This window comes from Chelon labrosus, assembly GCF_963514085.1.
Source record: "Chelon labrosus genome assembly, chromosome: 13".
NCBI lineage: Eukaryota > Metazoa > Chordata > Actinopteri > Mugiliformes > Mugilidae > Chelon > Chelon labrosus.
This window is the reverse complement of record NC_140346.1, coordinates 28914492-28938846: the sequence shown is the minus strand read 5'-3', so window position 1 is coordinate 28938846 and position 24355 is coordinate 28914492. Positions and strand designations below refer to the sequence as shown.

The window sequence follows — 24355 nt, the reverse complement described above, 5'->3', positions numbered from 1 at the left end:
TGTTTATTGGTTTATTCTTTTGGGATTTTTGGTTGATTTGAGTTCACCCCTTTTTAACATTTTCCCCTCTCCTTGCAGGTGCTGGTAGTTTACGGTGGCGGCCCTGGTGTCCTGGTGGTGGTGTCCCCTTACTGTGTGCTGTGTGACCCTTGAGTTTTCATTTTTGTCTTTTCCTGGGATCCTTCACTCCTCATTCCCCTAGCCTCCCCTGTGGTAAACTCCAGCCCTGCCGTTGCACACCCTTCCCTTAACTCTGTGTTTAAAAATAGATATTGTTTTAGTAAAATTTGTAATAAAGTGTATTTTAACTGGAACCACGTCTCCTGCTCGTTAAGAGAAACGAACCTGAATGCCTTCTTTTTGATTGGTACAAACACAACAAACTATTTCCTTGGGCGAAACTCCCAAGGTAGCGTTGTCTGGCATGTTTTGATATTTACATCTACCCACCGTACCCCTCCCACTCGAACGTGTGTCGCCACACAAAGAGTAAAGGGGGTAACCAGTACCTATGAACAGTGATGTGTTAGAGTACATGCTATCCTGCTGCTTTCCTGTTGCGCTCTCTAAAGGTCAAACCAGTGCTGAAGGCACTTACTGCCTTTATTTCAACTTCTGGTGTTCCAAAGACGGTGCAAACAGACCAGGGCAGTAATTTTATGTCCCAGGTGTTACAGCAGCTTAGGGTTGAACATCATGTCTCCAGAGCCTATCATCCAGAGTCTCAGGGTGTTCTGGAACATTTTCATCAAACGTTAAAATCCATGTTGTGTTCCTACTGTACTGAGCTTTCTGAGGATTTGGAAGAAGACCTGTCATGGTTATTGTTGGCACAGACCAGTACTGGCTTCAGTCCACATGAGCTAGTGTTCGGTCACTCTGTCCGGGGTCCACTAGCAGTTCTGGGGGTTGATTTGAAACCTAAGGAGGCGCCAGGGAATGTTCTGGATTATGTAAATGATTTTCGTTGTTGGTTGTATACGGCCTGTACTATTGATCACAAAAATCTTAGTGGAGCTCAAAGAAAAATGAAGGAGGGCTTTGATCAAAAAGCTGAGACCCAGCTGTTTGAGCCAGGGGACCAGGTTCTGGCTTTGATGCCTGTGATTGGTTCACCGTTTTAAGCACGATTTAGTGGCCTTATACAGTGAAAAGCAGAAGAAAGTGCAGTGGTGTCATGTAAACTTGTTGAAATCCTTTTTGACTCCCTCTGCCATGAAGGACAGTGACACACTTCCTGTAGGTGATGGTGTTGATAAGCCCGTGGCCACAGTTGGAGCTGGACCTTCAGAATGCTCTGCTCCTGTGCTCTCAGCTCCAGTCTTCCACAAACCTTTTAAAATCCAGATGGATGCCAGTGAAGTTGGTACTCTCGGCCATGTTGTGTTTTGCTGGCTCCTCTGTGCTCCTCCCTTCCCAGGTTCTCTCTACCTGCTTCCTCCCATCTCGTTAGGGAGATCCACTGCACCTGTGGCCATCTATAAAGGCATGGCCCTTCTAAGATGGCGTCCTCACCTTCCTGGATGGCTGGTACCTCCAGGCACCACAGCATAGTTTTGTTTGTTTGATTTGGTTGTGTTCTCTTGTTTAAAGGTGCAGTAGGCAGGATTGCGAAGATCCAGGACTTAGCCAAAAAATTTGAACATCGACAACTTCTCAGTCCCTCCCCACTTTCCGCTAAAGCCCAAAACGGTCTCCCAAGCCCCTCCCCCCACAAGGGAGAGCTGTGCACGATAGAGCGCGTGCATATTGGCCCTGGAATACTGTGCACGAGCAGAGAACCGAGAGAGAGCGAGTAAACAAACTAGCATGGAACACACCGACGTAACAACAACAAAATAGTTTTATAATACCCTTTGTTATTGCTAAATAATTTTAGGTCAAAATATTTAGCAATAGTCAACTTTAGGACAAAACCAAGGTTAGGATGTTTCTGAAAGTAGCCTACATCGGTGATGTTTGCTATCAGTAACAGTTAGAAGCATTCATTGTGGCGTTTTATTCCACAGTTTAGATTTATCAATTTGCTATGTGGTAGATATATGACCGCTACCTGTTGATGTGGTTAGACGTTTGAGAGTGAAGCTGAGGCACAGGCCTCAGACGAGGATTACGTCCCGGCTCCTTCTACACGCCCACGGACAAGTGGTGCGAGGTGGTGGAGGGAGGGGAGGGCGCTATGAAATGCGTGTCCATGAGCAGTGATTGACACTCTGTTAGATACACCCCTGGGCCCGTATTCCTAAAGATTCTAAGAATCCTCTAAGAGAGCTCCTATCTTAGCCTAAAAATTCCTAGCTAGGAGTCTTAGCTTAGGAGTGATTCCAGAAAATTTTTAGAGAACTCTTAGCAAGGAATGGACAGAAACTCTTATCTTAGTGAGGAGGTGTGGTTGACCCCGTTGCTAGGTATGAGTCATCATTTCAAGAGGTGTGATTGGTTGATCCTAAAAGCTAGATAAAAATACACTTTTGGTAATAATTGGCCTAGAATAGACGTCAAATTAATAGACTTAATAACAGAATCTAATCTCTATGAAGACTGTATAATTATAAATAATACTTTACATACAAATAAATAAATAGTACGCTATACTTTAAAAAGTATCCTATAAAATGTGTGATTAAACTCAGGCCACTACCACAGTATTCACATGCTGATAGTTCTATTTATTTGCTTTCATTCATTTACCACACTGGTAACATTTTGCACTTCACCTATTTGGTATTAACAAGAGTAAAACTGCTCAGCTTTCATCAGTTTCTGTGATTGCTAACCGGCCTAGAAGAAGCAGTGATGGTTGATGTTCAAATCTTCCAAAAACCGAACAGCAGTGGAGAAGAAATGAAGCAGGAAACCCAACTGAAGAGGAACAGTGTTTGCTTCTGGATCAACTGGTCAATGAGAATAAAAGTGTTTAGAGACGTAGATTTGGCTCCAAGTCATCACTGCTGCATTGTTGCATTGTTGCATTTTTCCTGTTGCTAAATACTTCAGTGTTGTGATGACTTTCATTTCAGGTGATACAGTAGGCTAGTCCCTCGCTATAACGCGGCTCACCTTTCGCGGCCTCGCAGATTTTTTTTAGTGCAATTTTGCATGCTTTTTTTTTTTTTTTTACAGCGCACTGTTTTCTGCGTCCTGATTGGCTAAGGGAGAGGCTGCGTGTCGTCTTCTGCGTCCTGATTGGCTAAGGGACTGTAGACCATTGTCAATCAATCTCCGTACGGTGTCTACAGAATTGTTGCAAATTTACATATACAGTATCTTTGATCGCTGGCAGTGTGACTGAAGTGCGGTATGTTTGCAAGTTATTGAGAAAAGTGTATAAAGTGTGTAGTGAGGGGTTTTGCAACCTTAAAACATTTATAATCATTGTAAAAAATAAAGCTGACTACTTCGCGGATTTCGCCTATTGCGGGTTATTTTTAGAACGTAACTCCCGCGATTGTATTGCGATTGTAACAAGCTTGATTGTCATTCAGTGTTTGGAGAATATCTCTCCTGTCTCTTCTTTCAGCCATTTTCTCCTCTGCTTAAGAAATTCCTAAGCCTCCTAAAAGTCCTCCTCCCTGCTCTTAGCAGATCTCACCTTAGGAGCACTCTTAAGAGCTAAGATTCTTTAGGAATAGCTTTTATCTTTACTAGGAGCTACTCCTAACTTTAGGAGGGAAACGTCATGATTCTAAGAATTTTCTTAGAATTTGGCCACTAGGAGCAACTCTTAGCGCTAAGAATCTTTAGGAATACGGGCCCAGGGCCCGTATTCCTAAAGATTCTAAATTCTAAGAAAATTCTTAGAATCATGACGTTTCCCTCTCAAAGTTAGGAGTAGCTCCTAGTAAAGATAAAAGCGATTCCTAAAGAATCGTAGCTCTTAAGAGTACTCCTAAGGTGAGATCTGCTAAGAGCAGGGAGGAGGACTTTTAGGAGGCTTAGGAATTTCTAAAGCAGAGGAGAAAATGGCTGAAAGAAGAGGCAGGAGAGATATTCTCCAAACACTGAATGACAATCAAGCTTGTTACAATCGCAATACAGTGGTCCCTCGTTTATCGCGGGAGTTACGTTCTAAAAATAGGCGAAATCCGCGAAGTAGTCAGCTTTATTTTTTACAATGATTATAAATGTTTTAAGGTTACAAAACTCCTCACTGCACACTTTATACACTTTTCTCAATAACTTGCAAACATACCGCACTTCAGTCACACTGCCAGCGATCAAAGATACTGTATATGTACATTTGCAACAATTCTGTAGACACCGTACGGAGGAGATTGATTGACAATGGTCTACAGTCCCTTAGCCAATCAGGACGCAGAAGACGACACGCAGCCTCTCCCTTAGCCAATCAGGACGCAGAAATCAATGCGCTGTTAAAAAAAATAAATAAATAAAAATAAAAATAAAAAAAGCATGCAAAATTGCACTAAAAAAATCCGCGAGGCCGCGAAAGGTGAACCGCGTTATAGAGAGGGACAACTGTATCACTGGAAATGAAAGTCAACACAATACTGAGGTATTTAGCAACAGGAAAAATGCAACAATGCAGCAGTGATGACTTGGAGCCAAATCTACGTCTCTAAACACTTTTATTCTCATTGACCAGTTGATCCAGAAGCAAACACTGTTCCTCTTCAGTTGGGTTTCCTACTTCATTTCTTCTCCATTGCAGTTCGGTTTTTGGAAGATTTGAACACCAACCAACACTGCTTCTTCTAGGCTGGTTAGCAATCACAGAAATTGATGAAAGCTGAGCCATTTTACTCTTGTTAATACCAAATAGGTGAAGTGCAAAATGTTACCAGTGTGGTAAATGAATGAAAGCAAATAAATAGAACTATCAGCATGTGAATACTGTGGTAGTGGCCTGAGTTTAATCACACATTTTATAGGATACTTTTTAAAGTATAGCGTACTATTTATTTATTTTTATGTAAAGTATTATTTATAATTATACAGTCTTCATAGAGATTAGATTCTGTTATTAAGTCTATTAATTTGACGTCCATTCTAGGCCAATTATCACCAAAAGTGTATTTTTATCTAGCTTTTAGGATCAACCAATCACACCTCTTGAAATGATGACTCATACCTAGCAACGGGGTCAACCACACCTCCTCACTAAGATAAGAGTTTCTGTCCATTCCTTGCTAAGAGTTCTCTAAGAATTTTCTGGAATCACTCCTAAGCTAAGACTCCTAGCTAGGAATTTTTAGGCTAAGATAAGAGCTCTCTTAGAGGATTCTTAGAATCTTTAGGAATACGGGCCCTGGACTTGATTGGTGCATCTGAATGTGGAGCGGTGGATGTCTTGCAAATCGCGCTACAGGCTCTAGGTGGGGCCAGAGGAGCCGATTTTTTTTTTTTTAAAATGACCTGCTTCATGCAACTATACTTGAACATAGGGTCAGTTTCAGCAAATATGACAGAAAGAAAAAACTTGTCTACTGCACCTTTAACTAAATTTATGGTTAATTTAACTGGTCGCTGTGTGGTTCTCCCTATTTGTTGTGCTCTCAAACGAGTTGGGCAATCGAGGCTTTGTTGAAGCCTCGACACGGGATTCAAAAAAAGGTTCATTACTTGAAGCTTCAGTGACACAGTGCTCTATTAGGACATCTAGTGGACAATAAAATGTAGTACAATCGAGATGTGTCTTACTGGTTCATGCTTGTATGGGACTTGATTTGCCATGCACATTCCTGTTCGACTACATTATATGGATATGTGGTTTAAAGTTGATAATAAATAAATGTTATACATATTACAATAAAATACATAAAAAGCAATCAATGGGAATCAAACCCTTACTTCACTAATAGAAGACGGTTGTCTTTTCAATCAACCACTAGCCCCTTTCGTATTGGGCTTTTGTCATTGGACGGTTTTGATTTACGTCACTACTACGCTCTATGAATCTTCGGTAATTTACAAAATATGCAATCTGATACAACACTACTAACTCTCAAGGCAACTAACACCAACGACAGCAACAAACCAACCTACTCTGCAAAGAGACATTCAAATGAACACCACTAATTACTAGGGATAGGATATCCGGGATATCCCTGAACACACTCGATCCCACCAGGTGATTCACACGACAAACCGAACCCCTCAGGTGATTCGTTTGCCCGCTGAAGCACTTGAACTGCTTCAAACGTCATTCAAGTGCTTCAAACATCACTAGTCACGTGACCGAACCACGCCTCGGCACAGTGGTTCAATACAATTGCTTCATGAGCTACCGCGCATGTGTCAGAGCCTCGGGTGTCAGAGGACCATCGCTAGCTCTCGAACGAGTTGGGCATAACACTAGTGAGAACAGTCCTGCAGTAGATCTAGTCTCCATGAGGGTTCTGGTGTTCAGCTTCAGTTTCTAATCACTGACACATGTTGATTTAACTGGGTTTCCATTTAGTAGAACTATTGATTCGTAGCTTGTTCCTAAACATGGATCATCTCCTCAAACCACAACCTCCATCCTCCACAATGATCATCCAGGTGAATCACCACCTTTCTGACGCTGCTTCAACTTCAACATTATTTAGAGGGTTTATCTACAATTAAATATCCACATTTGAAACCTTTTACATGACCTGGCCTCAAAGACACTGAGCAACAACTAAGCCTCAATACAACCACAAAAAGACAATAAACAGATCAATAATAGTTTTTATAATTATAGGATGAACAAATGAACTCCTAATGTGTGCATTATCCATGAATGTGCCACGTGCTGAAGTGTCCTTGAGCAAGACACTGAACATGGCATGGCTCTGGTGTATGAATGTGTGAGTGCTTGTGTGAGTGAATGGGTAGATGTGACTGTAAAGTGCTTTGAGTACCAACAGGTAGAAAGGCGCTAAATAAAACAAGACCATTTACCGTTTACCATCATCATCAGTTACTTTATTTAGGAGGAGTCATCTGATCTCAACATGCCCAGAAACACAGCTGTGCAGCGTGGTGAAGACTTGTCGACTGCATGTGACAGCTGTTGATGTTTTATCAGGACGTTTACATCAGAGGAAACCAGACTGAGAAGCAGAATGACCAACATCTATCAGTGTGACGACCATCCAACTAACAATGAGTTAAAAACAAGCTGAGATGGAGCTGCACTCACTCCATCACCTGTCAGGTCAGTTAATATGTTTTCCTCCAAATGCTTGTTTCACTCTTTGTTTGGTTTGATTTTTAATCATTCTCTCTTTTGTTGTTGATGTGTTTTTAAGATGATGTTAACACATCTTCAACACGTGGTAAAAGAGCACGCTAACAACACGCTAACAGCTTCTTCTCTGAGCTGTTTCTCTTTAATGCAGACATGGTGAGTTCAGGACCTCAGGATGTTGATTCCCTTCACGGCGACACACACCATCTCCCGCAGCTTCTCCAGAGGAAACCTTAAAATCACATGATTATTGTAGCGATTGTAGTCCTTGGTCTTCTTGGTCGTCTCTATGAGCTCGAGCATCCAGGAGAACTCGTTCTGAACAACAGTCGGAACGTCTCGTTGAATGTCTCTCCAGTTGGTCGCCTGACGATGAGAAACAGATGACCTTTAACCTTCCTGTCTCCTCCCTCTGGTTCATGATGATGTTCTTTTACTCTGGAAAGCAGCTCGTCTTCTTTAGTTTAATGGTTGGCCAAAAATGTGCATCTCCGAATTAAGTGAAACCATTAAATAATATGAAATGATTTCAATAAACGTTGGCATATATCAGTCATAATCCATGAAGATAAATACCGCTGATCTTAAATACAATAAAGGAATAAACAGTTTAAATCAATTACATCTAATTTTAAATAAATCGTCCTTTTGGCCAATGAGGAATAGTAGTAATAACTTTGTGGTCATGAGTTTAAATGAACTAAACTAAAACAGTGTAATTAGGTTAATCAGCTTTATAACAGCTTAACATGAAAAGGATCAATATTAAACCTCTGGTATAGTCTGCTGTGTTACTGTCAGAGGAACAACGTGTCAGTTCAAGTATTTAATGACTTTACTCATTACTGACTTTATAGATGAAGAAATCAAGAGCTTCTACATCACAGCTGACCAGAAGAGCTGGAACGTCATCAGGAAGACCTGCACAAAAACAGGAGAAGAAGAAACTTTATGAAGATATAAAAACTTTAAGAGTCATTAAGAATGTTCTTCACTTCTCAAAACATCAGATGATGTTCACACAAGTCCTGAAAGTAGGCAAAGAGAATCCAACATATGAAAAACAAATATTAGACTAAATTGTAAATATTACATATCAGAGAGGAGCTCCTCTAGGATCCAATAAGAGTCCATGTGTTCAGAAGTGTCTCCATCAATGTATTGAGACTCAGGTGTGGTTCAGTTCCTGGTTTAGTTTCAATAAATCAGGGATTTGTCTCAGTCTGATCTTCACAACACATGTTTGTGGACAAAGGAGCTTTCTGAGGAGCTCAGAGAAAGAGTTGTTGTTGCTCATCAGGCTGGAAAAGGTTCCAGAACCATCTCTAAAGAGTTTGGAACCCACAAATAATCCACAGTCAGACAGATTGAAGACGACTGTTCCCCTCCACAGGAGTGGTCCACCAACAAAGATCACTCCATAATAGTCTGAGAGGTCTGTTGGGGATTGATATTTTCAACCCCCCCCCCCCCCCCCCCCCAGAATGAGAGGAGCCTTCAGAAGAAGCATAAAGTGTTCCAAAATGATGACCAAGCCACCGAACTCAGAGCTCTGAACCCTTTATTAACAAACAAATACAAAAAAATATAACCTGGCAGCAGAAGCCATCCAGTTCCAGGCCCACCAAGAAAAACCCTGGCTAACTTAAACCCCCCTCTTAAGTGTAGACTAAACCATTTTAAAAAAAGAACAAAGGTAAAAATGAAAACAACCAACCTAGAAACTACAAATGTAAACTAGTTTTTAAATTAAACCCTTTTAAAATACATTAACTTCAAAACAAATATTTTAATCTTAAATTAATATTGGATTTAACAAAGAAAATACAAAAGAGAGCAACCCCAGTTTCTCCCCCTCTTAATCCTAGATGGTCCGGTCTGTATTGAAGGCACCTGGTGTCTGTGTGGCGTTCAAGTGCACTTCCTGAACAGCACCTCGACCGGAACACCTCCAAAAGAGAAAATGGTCAAGAAAAAACACCAACACCAATACCAATACAACAAACCCTGGAGAAAATACAGCAACCAAGTCAATGCACCAAACATCTCCATATCTAGCCAACAAATATCAACCAAATAAAGACATACTAAATAAAAGTAAATATGCAAAAAGAAAGGGCTGACCTGACAAGTGAGGGAGTGAGTACAGCTCCCTCACATTTCTACCCCCCTCTGAAAGGCTCGCCATCAGCGAGACAGGTAGTCTGCTACTGCATTCTGCTTCCCTGGCCTGTAGTGGATCTGGAAACGATAAGGCTGCAGTGACAGGAACCATCGGGTGATGCGAGAGTTGGTGTCTTTCATGGATTCCAACCACTTTAGAGCTCTGTGGTCAGTTTCAAGGCTGAACTCTCTTCCCAGCAGATAATACTTGAAACAGTCCACAGCCCATTTGACTGCAAGACATTCCATCTCCACAGCAGAATAGCGCATCTCTCTGGGAAACAACTTCCTGCTTATGTAGGCCACTGGCTTCCGTTCCTCCCCCTGCCCTTGCAGTAGGACCGCTCCAATTCCCCGTCCTGAGGCATCCGTTTGCACTGTGAATGGCAGGTCGAAGTCTGGACTCTGAAGCACCGGTTCGCTGCAAAGGGCACCCTTCAGATCCAGGAATGCTTTCTCCTGCTCCTCACCCCAAACAAATTTTCCTTGGGACTTGCGTGTGAGGTCAGTTAAGGGGGCAGCTCGAGTGGAAAAGTCTGGGATAAACCTCCTGTACCAGCCCTCTAAGCCCAGGAAAGACTTAAGCGGGGTTTTCGTTGTTGGCCGCTCTCGGGCTTCGATAGCCTCCAGCTTGTGCTTTTGTGGCCGAATAACACCACCTCCAAGAATGTAGCCGAGGTAACTGGTTTCATTTTTGGCTAAAGAGCACTTTTTGGGGTTGATGGTTAGACCAGCCTTCTTTATCCTTTGCAGAACCTCCTGCAGATGCACCAGATGTTCTGACCATGAGTTGCTGTAGATCACGATATCATCAAGGTAGGCAGCAGCAAAGGATGCTGTTCCTGCCAAGACTTTGTCCATCAGCCTCTGAAAAGTTGCTGGTGCACCCTGCAATCCAAAAGGCATTTTGGTGAACTGCCAGAGGCCCTGGGGTGTTCTGAATGCTGTCAGAGGTTTGGCAGCTTCGGTGAGGGGCACCTGCCAGTAACCTTTGCACAAATCCAGAGTGCTGATGTATTGTGCCTTGCCCACCTTCTCGATGAGATCTTCAAGTCTGGGCATAGGATATGCATCAAACAGCGACTGGGCATTCACCTTACGTAAGTCGATGCAGAATCGAATACTACCGTCCTTTTTGACCACCAGAACCACAGGACTGCTCCATTCACTTGTTGAGGGTTCAATGACTCCTAGGTCAATCATCACCTGAACCTCCCTACCATCCGCAAACTGATGGCCTGGTTGAGAGGTTCAACCGCACTTTAAAGACCATGCTGAAGAAGTTTGTTTCTGCAAATGGCAAAGACTGGGACAAATGGCTACCTTGATCAACCTTGACAACACATGTTTGTGGACAAAGGAGCTTTCTGAGGAGCTCAGAGAAAGAGTTGTTGTTGCTCATCAGGCTGGAAAAGGTTCCAGAACCATCTCTAAAGAGTTTGGAACCCACAAATAATCCACAGTCAGACAGATTGAAGACGACTGTTCCCCTCCACAGGAGTGGTCCACCAACAAAGATCACTCCATAATAGTCTGAGAGGTCCCAAAGGAACCCAGGGGAACTTCTAAGCAGCTAAAGGCCTCTCTCACATTGGCTGATGTTAATGTTGATGAATCCACTGAACAACCATGGTGTGATGGACACAGACACTGCTCTCCAAGAAGAACATTTCTAAACATCATGTGGACAAGACAGAAGACTATTGGGACAATGTTTAGTGGACAGATGAGACCAAAGTAGAATAGTTTGGTTTAAATGAGATGAACCAACACTGCATCATTCCAGCATCAGAACCTCATCCCTCCATCAAACATTATAATGATGAAGGAAGCAGCTCTGTATGTCTACCTCTACCTCTTCCCTGAACTTTAACATATTTCAGGTTCTTTGTCCCTTCATCTCTTTCTGTTGATGAGATGAAGTCATATCTTCATGTCTCAGTTCTTACCGTTCAAGGCGCTGACCAGCATGTAAACAATCTTCTTCACATCTGAGGAGACGTTAGAAACCTCCAGGACGTCCAGGAAGGAGGAGACGGTCTGATTCTGAGGACGCTCATACGTCCCTTCACTGAACTGATCCAGCTGTGAGGAGGACATCATCATCATCATCATCATCATCATCAGTATTATTATAAAAGTGTCTACTTCAACATTTAAAACTGTATTTTCTCACTGATCCAGGTTTAGCTCCAGGATCTAAACCAGACCAGATGTCAATCATCTCACCGTCTCCTCCAGCTCAGAGAGGTCGTCCTGGTTCTTCAGGACCTCACAGAGTTTCTTCAACAGCTCACGACGGGTCGACTCAGGAAGATCTGCCAGCGGCTGCATTGTAGATAGTTTCATCTCCAACTCTGCAGGAAACAGCTTCAAGTTTCAGCTCATATCAAACAACTACAGGTGATTTAAAACCAAGGTTTGGTCTACGGATGTTTGATGTATTCTCATTTTGTCCAGTAAATGTTAGAAACATCATTAACTTCATTTAAAAATGACTTTATACTCAGATTTCCATCAATTTCCATCTTAATTAAATGTAAAACTGCTTTGAGTTAAAGTTAAAATCTCCATTTTAGCGTTTGGTGTATATATTATCCTATATTGTTATGTGTACAGATTGAGATTTATTTTATTTTTGTTTTATTTTATTTTATTCTATTTTTATTTCACTTATTTAAGTTGTTCTGTACTAGAGAGAAAAGTTGCCGGAGTCAAATTCCTGATTCTGATTCTGATTCTGATTAAACTAAAAACGTGATGACAAACAGAAAGAAAGACTCTCAAACCTCTCATTGCAGAAAGTTCAGGATCAGGTTTCATCTGAGAGGCTGAGAACAGACGTCAAGACCCATAAATGATTCAGTCAAGATTTTAATGACTTTATACATGAAGACAGTAAAGATCAAAATAAAATGTATGACTTTAAATTGAAGAAAAGTTGAAATGACTTACAGAAAATACCGTCGCCTGTGAATGAGATGAGAAAAAAAAAGTTTTGAAAATGAGTTTCAACCTCCCAGTCCTGACCTTAATCCAACAGAAATGTTGTGGAAGGACCTGAAGCAAGCAGTTGATGTGAGGAAACCCACCAACATCTCAGAACTGAAGTGGTTCTGTTCTGAGGAATGGGCTAAAATTCCTCCAAGCTGCTGTAGACCACTGATCAGCTGTTACCAGAAACATTTAGTTGCAAGGACATCACAGCAGATACTGGAAAAAAGGCTCTGATATATAATATTGGCTAATTTTTAATGAAAAAAATGAATACATAAGTATAATATTAAGTCTAATATTTCTAATAGTTACCTCTACCTCTACCCTGAACTTCCACTCAAACACGTTTAAACACAGAGAGAATTAAAGCTTATAGTTAAAGTTAAAATCTCCATTTTAACATTTAAACTAAGAACTTGATGATTAATAGAAAGAAAGACTCACACACCTTTAATCGCCGGGGGTCTAGGCTCAACTATAAAAGAGCCTGAGAACAGACGTCAAGATCAATAAACAATTCAGTCAAGATTTTACTGCCTTTACACTTGAAGACAGTAAAGATCAAAACATAATATCTGACTTTAGTTTGAAGAAAAGTTGAAACAACTTACAGGGAATGGGTTGTGGTTTCATCTTTAAAACACCATACGGGAATGCTGAATGAGATAAGGGAAGAAAAACTAAAGTTACAATGAGTTCTACTCAGAAACACATGAACACACCGACAATGTTCTTACTCAGTTCATTGTCCTTTAACACGATCTCCGTGAGGCCGTAGGCGAAGACAGACTTTTCTGGAACAGTGAAGAACGTCGCCTCCACCTTGTTGCTCTGAAGAAAGATTCAGATTAATTTATTAAACCTTTGAAGAGACTTTAAAGACAGAGACAGAGACATGAGCAAAGACCTGAGTCCTGATCTGATCACATGAAGAGACAAACTGAACCCACAGAAGAACTGAAGCAGCTTTAAAACTGCATCTAACAACCAAAGATGAGACAAAGACATCTGGACTAGAAGGAGGAACATGTTGTGTTCCTGTCTCCAATCAATGGTTTTCTGAAGATCCATTAAAGATCAGAGATGTTCATACTCAAGACACCAGATTAGATCTCAGGGGTTTTCCAGTTTGACATAGGTGTCTTCCATGACTCTGGAGAAAATGTGTCCTCAGAGGAGTGTCCATGGTCCTTCAGGTGTAGGTGGACAGCTGAAAGGTCCTGTGTTGAGCCATGATTTCTTGAAGGGGTTGTTTCTCCACGTTTGATATTAGTACAGGAAGTCAGCTATGTCAAATTCATTGACACCTTGAGTCTACAGTCTCTGGACATTAATGGGTCATCAGAGAACCATTGATTGGAGACAGGAACACAACAGGTTCCTCCAGGTCCAGGTCCAGGTGAGTATCAGGTTATTAGCAGACTCTAGTCATGTGACCTTCAGGCAATTAAAAACCTAAACTTCCCATCAGTCATTTAGAGCTCAACACTTGGAGGAAACATCTTCTAGCCCAGATGTCTTTGATTCACCGTGTTCTTTAATTCATATCATCATCTGAACGACTGAGAACCTCCACAGACATGAAGGTTTAAAACTAGAGCCTGGATGACTTCGTCCTCAATGATCTGTGAACGTTTGGTCCCAACGTTATTTCTCTGTGGAAACACTAACCTTCACAGACAGACCAAACAGTTTCTCAAAGAATGCTGACACAGATCCTTTATTCTTGGACGCCCTGATGATTTGGACGTCACCGGTGTTGTAGACAATCTGGTGGACACACGCAAGTTTCTCTGACTTCTCCAGTTTCAGCTTGTTCACTTTGTTCTGATTTATTTTCCTGGAGAATAAATGAGAATAAATCAGTGTCAGATTTATTTTTTAACAAACAGTAAAACAGAAAGACGGAGGTGTTCTGTACCTGCCCCTCATCTCCTGAACACCGACTTCCTTCTTCATCAAGCTGACAGGTTCAGTCAGTCCGTCCAGTCTCTCTGCTCCACCAGAGATGTTTGTTTCAGCGCCCATGTGTCCTCCACCGGCGCTGGCCGTCCCATCAATCTTTGACACAGAAATGAAGTCCTTCACCAGCACTCTCTCTTCACAATCTGGGAGAAAGTTGAAAATAAAAACACAACTTCTTTCTTTCTTTCTTTCTTTCTTTCTTTCTTTTTCTTTCTTTTTCTTTCTTTGTGTCAGACTACTCACGTAGTTCCGGCTCTTTTTCCTCCTCCAACAGTTGTGGCAGTGTGATGTTCAGAGGTTCATACGTTGGAACTTCAAAGAATCCCTTCTTGCCGACTTTGACCAGAGTCATCAGCTCCATGTTCAGCAGTAGGTTCTTGTTGGGGATGAGGGTTTTTTCAGCTCCCAGAGCCTCCACAATATGTCTGGTTTCAACCTTGAACATCTTCTGAGGACACAGAACGAGAACAGTTTTAACCGATCACATCTTCTGCTTCAGACACCAGAAGAGGTTTTATTTGATAAGTTTAGTTTCTGGTTATGGTTTGTGATTAATCTCAGAAACTAAACTCATAACCTGCTCAGCGACAGCTCCATCACCTCCATTGTTAAAGGGACAATCAGTTAATAATTATAATCCATCATTCACAGAAAAACATTTAAATTAAGATTAACTTTTCTAACTGTAGGGTTTTTTTTAAACTTTTTAAATGTCTTGTTAGGACACCACCTACTTTTATCATAGGAAGAACACGGTTTAAATCAACTCATCAGTCCTGATTAAATATATTTCATACCTAAAGGGATGAATTCTTAACATAATTTATACCATTAATTATCTGCCATAAAAATAATGTCACAAACAACTTCTTAAGTGTGAATAAATATTTATTTACTGAAGTGACAACTATGAATAAATGAGGTACTAATATAATATAGACACATATGTGTGTAATCAAATAGAATGGCCTGCGACAACACCCAGCGGGGACACTTCGCTTGTGAGTGTTGTAGGTGTACAGCCGAAGGCCATAGATTGGAAACTTTACAACGTCTTTGTAGGTGACGGAGGAAACCGGGTTGTCACGGCTTCTTTGGAACATCGTCGCTGCTATCATGATAGTCTTGGGTCTTGGTCCTTGGAATAGAGAGAGAGAGTCTTTCTATGAAATCCCTAGATAACTACCCTGACTAAGTTAAGAAAACGAAGAATGTTAACTGAGGTTGGCTTTCATACTTGGTACTCTGGCGCACAGAATAGAACAAATGAATAAAAGTTAAAAATTAAAGTTAACTAGAAAAATTGTGCATCGTAAAAAAGGGTCAGACGAGGAACAACAGAACTTGGGGAACGCGCTGCAGATGGATTCACAAGTTGTTGTTAAAAGACAAAGTTACGAAGTATAAACATGCGAATATATGCACAGAAGAAGAAGAAGTAGCGGAGAAAAACAAAAGGGTTTTATATGTTCATGATTCAGGGCGCGTTTTGGATCGGGGTTCCTATGCAGCAACATTCAAAATTATTTATGTCTGAATGACAAAAATCTGTCATGTTTTCTGTCATGGTTTAGTTTCTTGTGTTTCTGTTCTGTTTCCTGTTTTATTTTGTTAAGTTCTGGATTTCCTGTTTGTCTTACTCCATGTCTTGTTTTTCCTTCTGATTAGGTCATTGGTTTCACCTTGTCTTGTCTCTTGATTTCCTTCACCTGTGTCTCTTCCCCTCTGTCCCTCATGTGTATATATTGCCCTGCCTTACCCTTTTCTTCCTTGTCGTGTCATACTGTTTGTCAGCCATGTTCGTGTCTCATGTCCTAGTTTTTTTCATAGATTTCCCTGCCAAATCATAGTTTTCATAGTGTTTTTGATTTTTGTTTTTGGAAATCCTGCATCATCAACTGTAAGCATCAGTAAATTAATAACATCAGGTTCTTATAGAAAATATTTTACTAATAAAGGAAAGGTTATGGTTTCTATGGTAACAATTTGAATATAGTTACTATTAGTATACGAACATACATAAGGTTCAATGTACTTTAATTTTAACAATGGTTTAAAAGAAAGAAAAAATGTTTTTAAGGATAGCCACTTGAGAACATTGTTGATCCATCTTACTGTGGAACAGCTATATGAATTTGGGCTAGATCATCTAAACTTTATCGGATCAAAATGGTCTCATTGTGATCCTATACACTTCCTGAAAAACAATATATGACTTACCAGGTAATTACAGTTTTAATAGACATAGTGTCAAGCTTTGGCTTATACCAAGAAGGACATGTCAGAATTTTGCTCTGGGAGGTAAAGAATTTTACGACCCTTATCTAGATTTCCTCCCCTGGTCACTCTGGTGAGAGGGGGAATGAAGGTTCAGATGTTTGCATGGGTGTATGTCCGAAAAGGAAGAATTAATGAATCACAGATTTAAAATGTTATGGGATACAACATTAAGGTTTCTAGATCCTGTCCATATGAGAAAGGAGAGGTAACTCCTCTCATCTATCCTTTTTAGTACCTGAGATGTCCTTTCAAACCAAGACTAATTATTGATCGATAAGAAGGGTTCTTCAGCAGGGCAACCTCTTAAATTTACTTTCTAGAACCGAGCCATACCAGCCACGTGGGACGGAATTATCCGCATGTCATCCAGGTATATCAAATTCCCGTAAAATGCAACTGAGCAGGTCAACTTTAAAGCGCAATTTGCAGCGATAGATGGTTTTCCTAATGTAATCCATGTAATGACATGATGAATTTGTATATGTCAACAGGAAACATGTTCATTTGATCAGTGTACATATCATATGTGATGTGCAAATGCAATGACCCAGTGTTGTGGCGACTTCCTGTTTTTTGCTGGTTAAACTACAGCTTCAGACCTTTCTAACAAGCCCGATTGTCTCTGTGTGCAAAGTACTCATGGTAATAACCCTGTGCATAAAGTGTGAAATCCATGCGATGGTAAAAGGTGGGCAGTAATTTGTTCCATCTACACGGCAAGGACTATCATCTGGTGACTGACTATTATTCTAACTATCCAGAAGTTGCACAGCTTTCCAGTAAATCAGCACAGTCTGTCATCACACACCTGAAAGGGTTTTTCACAAGGCATTCCACAATGTGGACGCCAATATGACTGTAGTGAATTCAGCGAGTTTGCAAACCAATATGGATTTCAAAAAGGGGTCCAAATTGTTGAGAGACTGTTAAAAAAGGCAAGTGACAGTAAGACTGACTCGTACCTGGCTTTGCTAAGCTACAGGGCTGCATCTTTGGAGTGTGGAGCATCCCCAGCTGAGCTACTCTTCCACACAATCCAAAGGACGCTGTTAATGAAATCAACAACAAGCTGACCGACAAACGGATGAGACTCGAACAGATGAGAAAATGATTTATGACAAAACAACAAGGTGTCTGCAACCTTGTCAGGAAAGGGGCATTGTGAGGATTGAGGGTCCAGGCCCAGGTCATTTGTCCTTAAGACAGACAATGGACAAGTGTTAAGGAGAAACAGGAGGAGTCTGTTGAAGACTCAGGACACTGAGAATCAAACTCAGTGAGACTGAATCTGAACTACAAGATGGTGCTACGATGGAAGTGCACCACAGTGAGTCTCCTTCTCCATCTTCCCCAAGGACTGAGACACTGAGAAGGTCTACCAGATCTAGGAAACCTCCTGAGAGGTTCATAGAAGAAGGATGAACTGTTCAACTAGTACGATGTGAAAGAAAGTAACATTTGGTACAGCTAGACATAAAAAATTTTAAAAAAAATACTGGCTCAGTGTGATGTGCTATAGTCTTGTACCTCCGTCCTGAGGGTAGGAGTGTGAACAGCTGGTGTTGGGGGTGGGTGGGGTCCTTATTGATGGAGGCAGCTCTCCTGTGGACTCTATGCTTGTAGATGCTCTACAGAGAGCGGAGTGGAGTCCTGGTAAAGCTCTCAGCAGTCTTCACCACAATGCAGGCATTTGCAGTCCATGGCTGCAGTGCTGCTGTACCACACGGTGGTGCAGCTGCTCAAGATGCTCTTAACGATGCAGCTGTAGAAGTTGCAGAGGATCTTAGGCGACATGCCGAACTTCCTCAGCCTCCAAAGGAAGTACAGCTGAGTATAGTTGAGTTTTCTTGACCAGCTATGTGGTGTTCAATGTCCAGCTGCTCACCCTTTCCACTTCATGTTCAAACAGTGGCTGGTGAGGGCTCCTCTCCTTTCTCATGTCCACTATCATCTCCTTGGTCTTGTGTGTGTTGAGGGTAAGGTTGTTGTCCTCACACCATGCGACCAGACTGGCCTGCTGTCCCAGAGCAGGCTCACTTTGCTCCTCCTCACCCTGTCCTGTGTTTGTTGTACCGTCACATGACTCAGCGCCACCAGACAACCAAGCATCGCCCACCGCCACCAGCCAGGCCCAGCGACCAGCAGCAGCGCATTCCACACAGCACAGACATGAAGCAGGAGAATGGCAGAGAGGAAGAGTAGGGCTGTTTGGTTATATTTTCAGGCCGAAAATGAAACGACAACGAGTTGTACTATTTGTAAAAAGGCTGTAAGATACAGAGGTAACACAACAAAACTTGTATAAGCGTATGGAAAACAAAATGTAGAGCTACAGAAACGGAGAGAGGAAGAGAAAAAATTGCTGTGGAGTGATAATTGTGTACACTTTGTTTATTGATCAAAAGAATCCAGAAAGAAGAGCAATGAAGGGAGAGATTTAGTTTTATGATTGCATTGTAGTTTCTGAACACTAAATCATTTGTTTTCATTTGTTCTCAAGTGATAATTTTGTCTCGATTCTGAACAAAACTTCATGAATGAATGAATACACCTGGACAGGTTCATTGGTGATTCTAAACATACAAACTCCACACAGAAAGGGACCAGTCGGCCTGGATTAGAACCCAGAACCTTCTGGCTGTGAGGCATCAGTGCTAACCACCACGTAACTGATTAATAATCCAAAAGGAAAATAACTGAAACATTTAAAGGTCATGAAAGTTCATTCAGATTTAGACTGATTCAGACTGATGGTGCATCCACCTTAATTGTTAAAAAAATATCGATATCGGCATCAGTATCGGCAATACTGGCCCTGTACAACGCAGAGCAGTCGTCCATTACTTTTTACAGCATCTGCTATGCTAGCACTCACAATTAACAACATTAACAACACTTCCAGTGTATATATGCCAGGGCTATGACCCTTTTAACACATGTTCCAATCATGTTCATCACATTAATAATCAAACATTGTGTTTGTTATGAGTTTAACATTGCACCAACCTGTTTTCCAGGAAAAAATGAAGAGCAGATGGAGTTGTTTTCACACTGGCAGTTCTAGAATGAACGAGGAGGGGCTTCCCCTCTACAGAAAAAGAGCCTCAAGCCTAATAAATGCTGTACTGCTGCCACCAATTGGTCAAACAAGGCTACGGCATGAAATTATTTAGTGGAAAAGTCACCACCTGGATTTAACTAATCAAACAGGTATTCACCTCCTATTGGATAATTACTGCATGGGTGATTATCTTCCAGCTGACAAGTTATTTAAGCCCAACTGATGCAATGAGTAGCTTCTCATTTCTTCAACAACCATGTCTAAAGACACATCCTGTGGTCGTCTGTTTGAGAAGGGTCAAATCATTGGCATGCATCAAGCAGAGAAAACATCTAAGGAGATTGTAGAAACTACTAAAACTGGGTTAAGAACTGTCCAACGCATTATTAAAAACTGGAAGGATAGTGGAGAACCATCAGGGTAAGAAGAGAGGCAGATGAAGTGATGCACCCATCATGCCTAGTGTCTACTGTACAAGCCTGTGGGGGCAGTGCTATGATCTGGGGTTGCTGCAGTTGCTCAGGTCTAGGTTCAGCAACATTATGTGTCCAAAGAATGAGGTCAGCTGACTACCTGAATATACTGAATGACCAGGTTATTCCATCAATGGATTTTTTCTTCTCGGATGGCACGGTCATTGTTAGGGTTAGGGTTATGGTTATGGTTAGGGTTGGGGGGCTTTGCAGATGCAGCATGTGGTGTAAATGTTGGTGATGGAGGGTAGGGAGACTCTAGATGGTGCAGTTGCCAAACCAGACAGAGATGCAGCTGCTCAGGATGGGGGATGGGAGATTTGTTCTTCTCAGCTTCCTCAGAAAGTAGAGATTATATATTCTATATATCTATAGACTAAATACACACTCAATATTTAACTGATTCATAGATTCATCATCATTTATACACTAATCTAATTTACCAACCAAACTGAATCAAATTACTCAACCCCCTCCCCGTCCCCTGACCCCTTTGGCCCCTGAGCAGGAGAACTGTGCCTGTCTGAAGTGACCTGTGATGGAATGTTTGAGTACACGATAACTTTTGATATTTATAGATTCATGTGTGGTCTCTACATTTTGTGTTTCCTTTTAGCTAGTTCATGAACACACCTCTAACAGGAGGAACTAGTATTGTATTCTCTCTGTCATCCTGCCCTACCTGCTCTGATCATACCTGTTCACCTATTACCTGCTTCCTCCTCTGAACTTTATATGAGCCTGTTTGCATTCTTTTACTTTCAGTTGATCCATGATGTCTTTCCTTGTGTGCCTCTCCCGTGTTCCATCCAGTCTTTGTTCAGTATTTTATTTATTCATATTGGAGTATTTTGTTCCTCCTGGTTTTTGACTTTATTCTTATTTTCCTGCTTCGTCTTCTCATCGTTTTCTGGGACGTTGAGTTATCAGCTTTGTATTCTTTAGGATGTTTGAAGCAACACTCCTTTTCCTACAGTAAGTACTTCTCAGATATTAATCCACTTTAAAAAAGATGAACATGAAGAACTTATATGTGTTTAAATGACCTGAAACCTTCAAGACTCAACACAGGATCTAATAACAGCAACCGTCTCTCAGATAAATGAAGAAAATGAAGCAGCAAGAAGTTGAAATACTGACGATGGTCTTTAATACGAATCAGTCTGACACACAGAGTACTGAAAAGATGTATTTCCACATTTAGTCCTCTTGGTGTCGCGTGTAGCCTTATTTTTAATCATCGTGACGTTAACATCTCCTTCCGGGTTGGCTCAAACCGGCGCATGTTCTTCTTCACGCTACTGGTTTCAAAATGAGGCGCAACGCGGTGCTCGGCATGACTTTGCTCAGCATGTTTTCTCTCGTTGTGTCTCTTGGTGAGTGTTATTTAACAGTATTTATCTTTATCTCTGATATACAAATGAGACAAAGTAGAATACTGATTTATAAAGTCAGAAAAGAGTTCTGTTCAGACTGCTCTTGTAAGTTTAAATGTGTTGAGACGAAGCCGTGTGATCGACCGGAGTTTAATGTCGCTATTGTCGCCCACATGTAGCCAGGCTCTATGAACGGACACATTTCACCTGTGTCTACGTTGATAGCTAACACACACAGGTGAATTACTAGAATTACTAAACACTTTTTGTGTCTACCAAAGACATGGTTCATGTTTATTTGTGTTTATTTGTCTGTAATGCTCTGTTAGCCTTTAGCTGTTAGCTAACCCTCGTTCTCATAACGCTGTAGCTCTCAGGATGTTTTAGGATTGATTTTAAGATTTTATAGTTTGCATATAAATCACTGGATGGTCTGGTTCCAACTTATCTTTAAAAGTCTCTCTAGTCTGATGATTTTTGTTCTTAGCTTGAAGCTCAGGTTGAAGCTTTAGCACCTCTAACTTGTAACTGGTGGACGTAGAGCAGAGCGTAGTATTAATTAAACTAAAACATGAGTTTGACCAATGACTGTCAAGACGGGCCGCGGGGAATGGAGATTTGGACCCAAATGCAGGACTCAGAGGCAGGAGTAGACGAAAAAGATTTTTAATACAAAAAGACAAAACTTTCAAAAACTAAGGATGCTGCTGATGATGCAGGATTTCCAAAAACAAAAATCAAAAACACTATCAAAACTAAAACGTGGCATGGAACATGAACTTGGCAGACAAACAGTATGACACAACAAGGAACAAAGGGGAAGGAAGGGTTGTATATACACGAGGAACAGAGGGGTGATGAGACAAGATGAAACCAATGACCTAATCAACAGGAAAAAAAGACATGGAGTAACACAAACAGGAAATCCAGAACTTAACAAAATAAAACAGGAAACAGAACAGAAAAAACTAAACCCTAAACATGACTATGAAAAAAAACAAGAACTTAACAAAATACAATAAACAGAAAACCCAAGAAACTAAACCATGACAGAAAACATGACAATGACAGGAAGTGTTGTCATGTTTATATACAGTCTATGCTCTGTGTTGACAGTGTGTTTGTATTTTTCTATGTTTCTGCAACTTTGTACAGCATTTAGACATGAATCTATCAGCCATAACATTATGACCATTGACAGGTGAAGTGAATAAGATTACCTGGTTGCCATGGCGCCTGTCAGTGGGTGGGATGGATCAGGCAGCAAGTTCTACAACAGTAGCAACAACAAGAGCTGAAGCTAAATGCTAAATTAGTTCATAAACAGTCAGATCATTTGTTTTCAGCTACACGTGGTCAAAGATTTTGTGTTGAGGAACTGTTGGTGATGAGATGGTTAACTGGACATTAGGAGCTGACCTTTGACCCTTTAACCTCTGATCTGTGTCATTTATTCTCTCCTTCAGAAACAATAAACATCACAGCAGGACAGACTGTCTCTCTACCATGTCAAGCTCCAGATAAAGACCCTGTCACGGCTTTAGACTGGAGCAGACCTGACCTGGAGCCAGAACATGTCTTATTGTATCGAGATAAGAAGATTCAAACAGACTACCAGCATCCATCTTATAAGAACCGAGTGGATCTGCAGGAAGGATGGGAGACGAATGGAGACATGTCTTTGACTCTGAAGAAAGTGACGACTAATGACAGTGGGACGTATGAGTGTCACGTCCAGACAGGAGACGTCAACAACATTAAAGTCTCAAGCATCAACCTCAAAGTTGTCCCACCAGGTGAGTGAGTAGAGTTGAGTTTGTGTCTTTGTCTCTGATCAGAGCTGAAGCTGCTTCCTGGTTGTTGATGAGAGAGAGAAAGATCTCAGATCAGATGTTTGTGTTTTAGAAAGATGATGTTGATGAGAGTTTCTAGAAAACAGCTGAGAGAACAAATGGATTCTGTTCTGTTCTTGTTTCTGTCACAGGATCTCAGGAACTGATAGTTGGTATGTCAGTTGGAGGTGGTGTGCTGCTTCTGCTGCTTGTTGCTGGTTGGATCTACAGACATCAATGTAAATGTAAACGATGTCTGGCTCATCCCATTCCTCCTGAGACTGAAGTTCGGGAGGTTTTAGTCGTCCCACATCAGATGAGCTCTGAGTGTCCTGCTGCTGTTTCTAGTGAAGTTTAACAACATCCAGCAGAGTCCAACCAGCAGGACTGTATCCAGACAAGAGGGACTCAGATTATTCAAAATTATGAATTGGCTTTTTTTTTTAATTAAACTTAATTTGAACAGTAACTTAAATGAGTCTTGGGTGTTAATGAGTCCATCTCTGTTTATTCATTAACCTGCCTTTGATTCCTCTTTTATTCTCTAACTGTCATGTGTCTATGACAGATGTATGTTTATCTTGCTGTTCTCTTCTCTCTTTCTTCTGTCTGTACCCGGCTGACCTTAGGCAGATGGGTCCCTCCATATGAGCTGGTTCTGCTCAAGGTTTCTTCCTGTTAAAAGGGAGTTTTTCTTGCCACCATCATCTTCAGGCTGCTCTGGGGGTTTCAGGCCGGGTTTTGTAAAGCGTCTTGAGACGATTTGTATTGTTATTGACGCTATATAAATAAAACTGAATTGAATTAACTGAGTTAATGTTCCAGTGCGGTACAGTGGCGAGGTGGTTAGCACTGATGCCTCACAGCAAGAAGGTCACCGGTTCGAATCCATGGGCCGGCTGACCTTTCTGTGTGTAGTTTGCATGTTCTCCCTGTGTCTGCGTGGGTTCTCTCCAGGTTCTCCAGCTTCCTGGAGACATGCTGGTTAGGTTCATTGGTGATTCTAAATTGGCCGTAGGTGTGAGTGTGAA

At 41.3% G+C, this 24355-nt stretch overlaps 1 protein-coding gene across 1 annotated transcript; it reads right to left on the bottom strand.

Moving 5' to 3' along the window:
• Window positions 1–10869: 10869 nt before the first annotated feature.
• LOC311498769 (uncharacterized protein) lies at window positions 10870–12463 on the bottom strand. Its single transcript, XM_084559498.1, has 3 exons — window positions 12130–12463; window positions 11570–11697; window positions 10870–11425 (listed from the first exon to the last, which is right to left on the bottom strand). The coding sequence occupies exons 1-3, from the start codon at window positions 12161–12163 to the stop codon at window positions 11279–11281; spliced, it is 309 nt and encodes a 102-aa protein (XP_084415624.1). The 5' UTR covers window positions 12164–12463; the 3' UTR covers window positions 10870–11278.
• Window positions 12464–24355: the final 11892 nt, after the last annotated feature.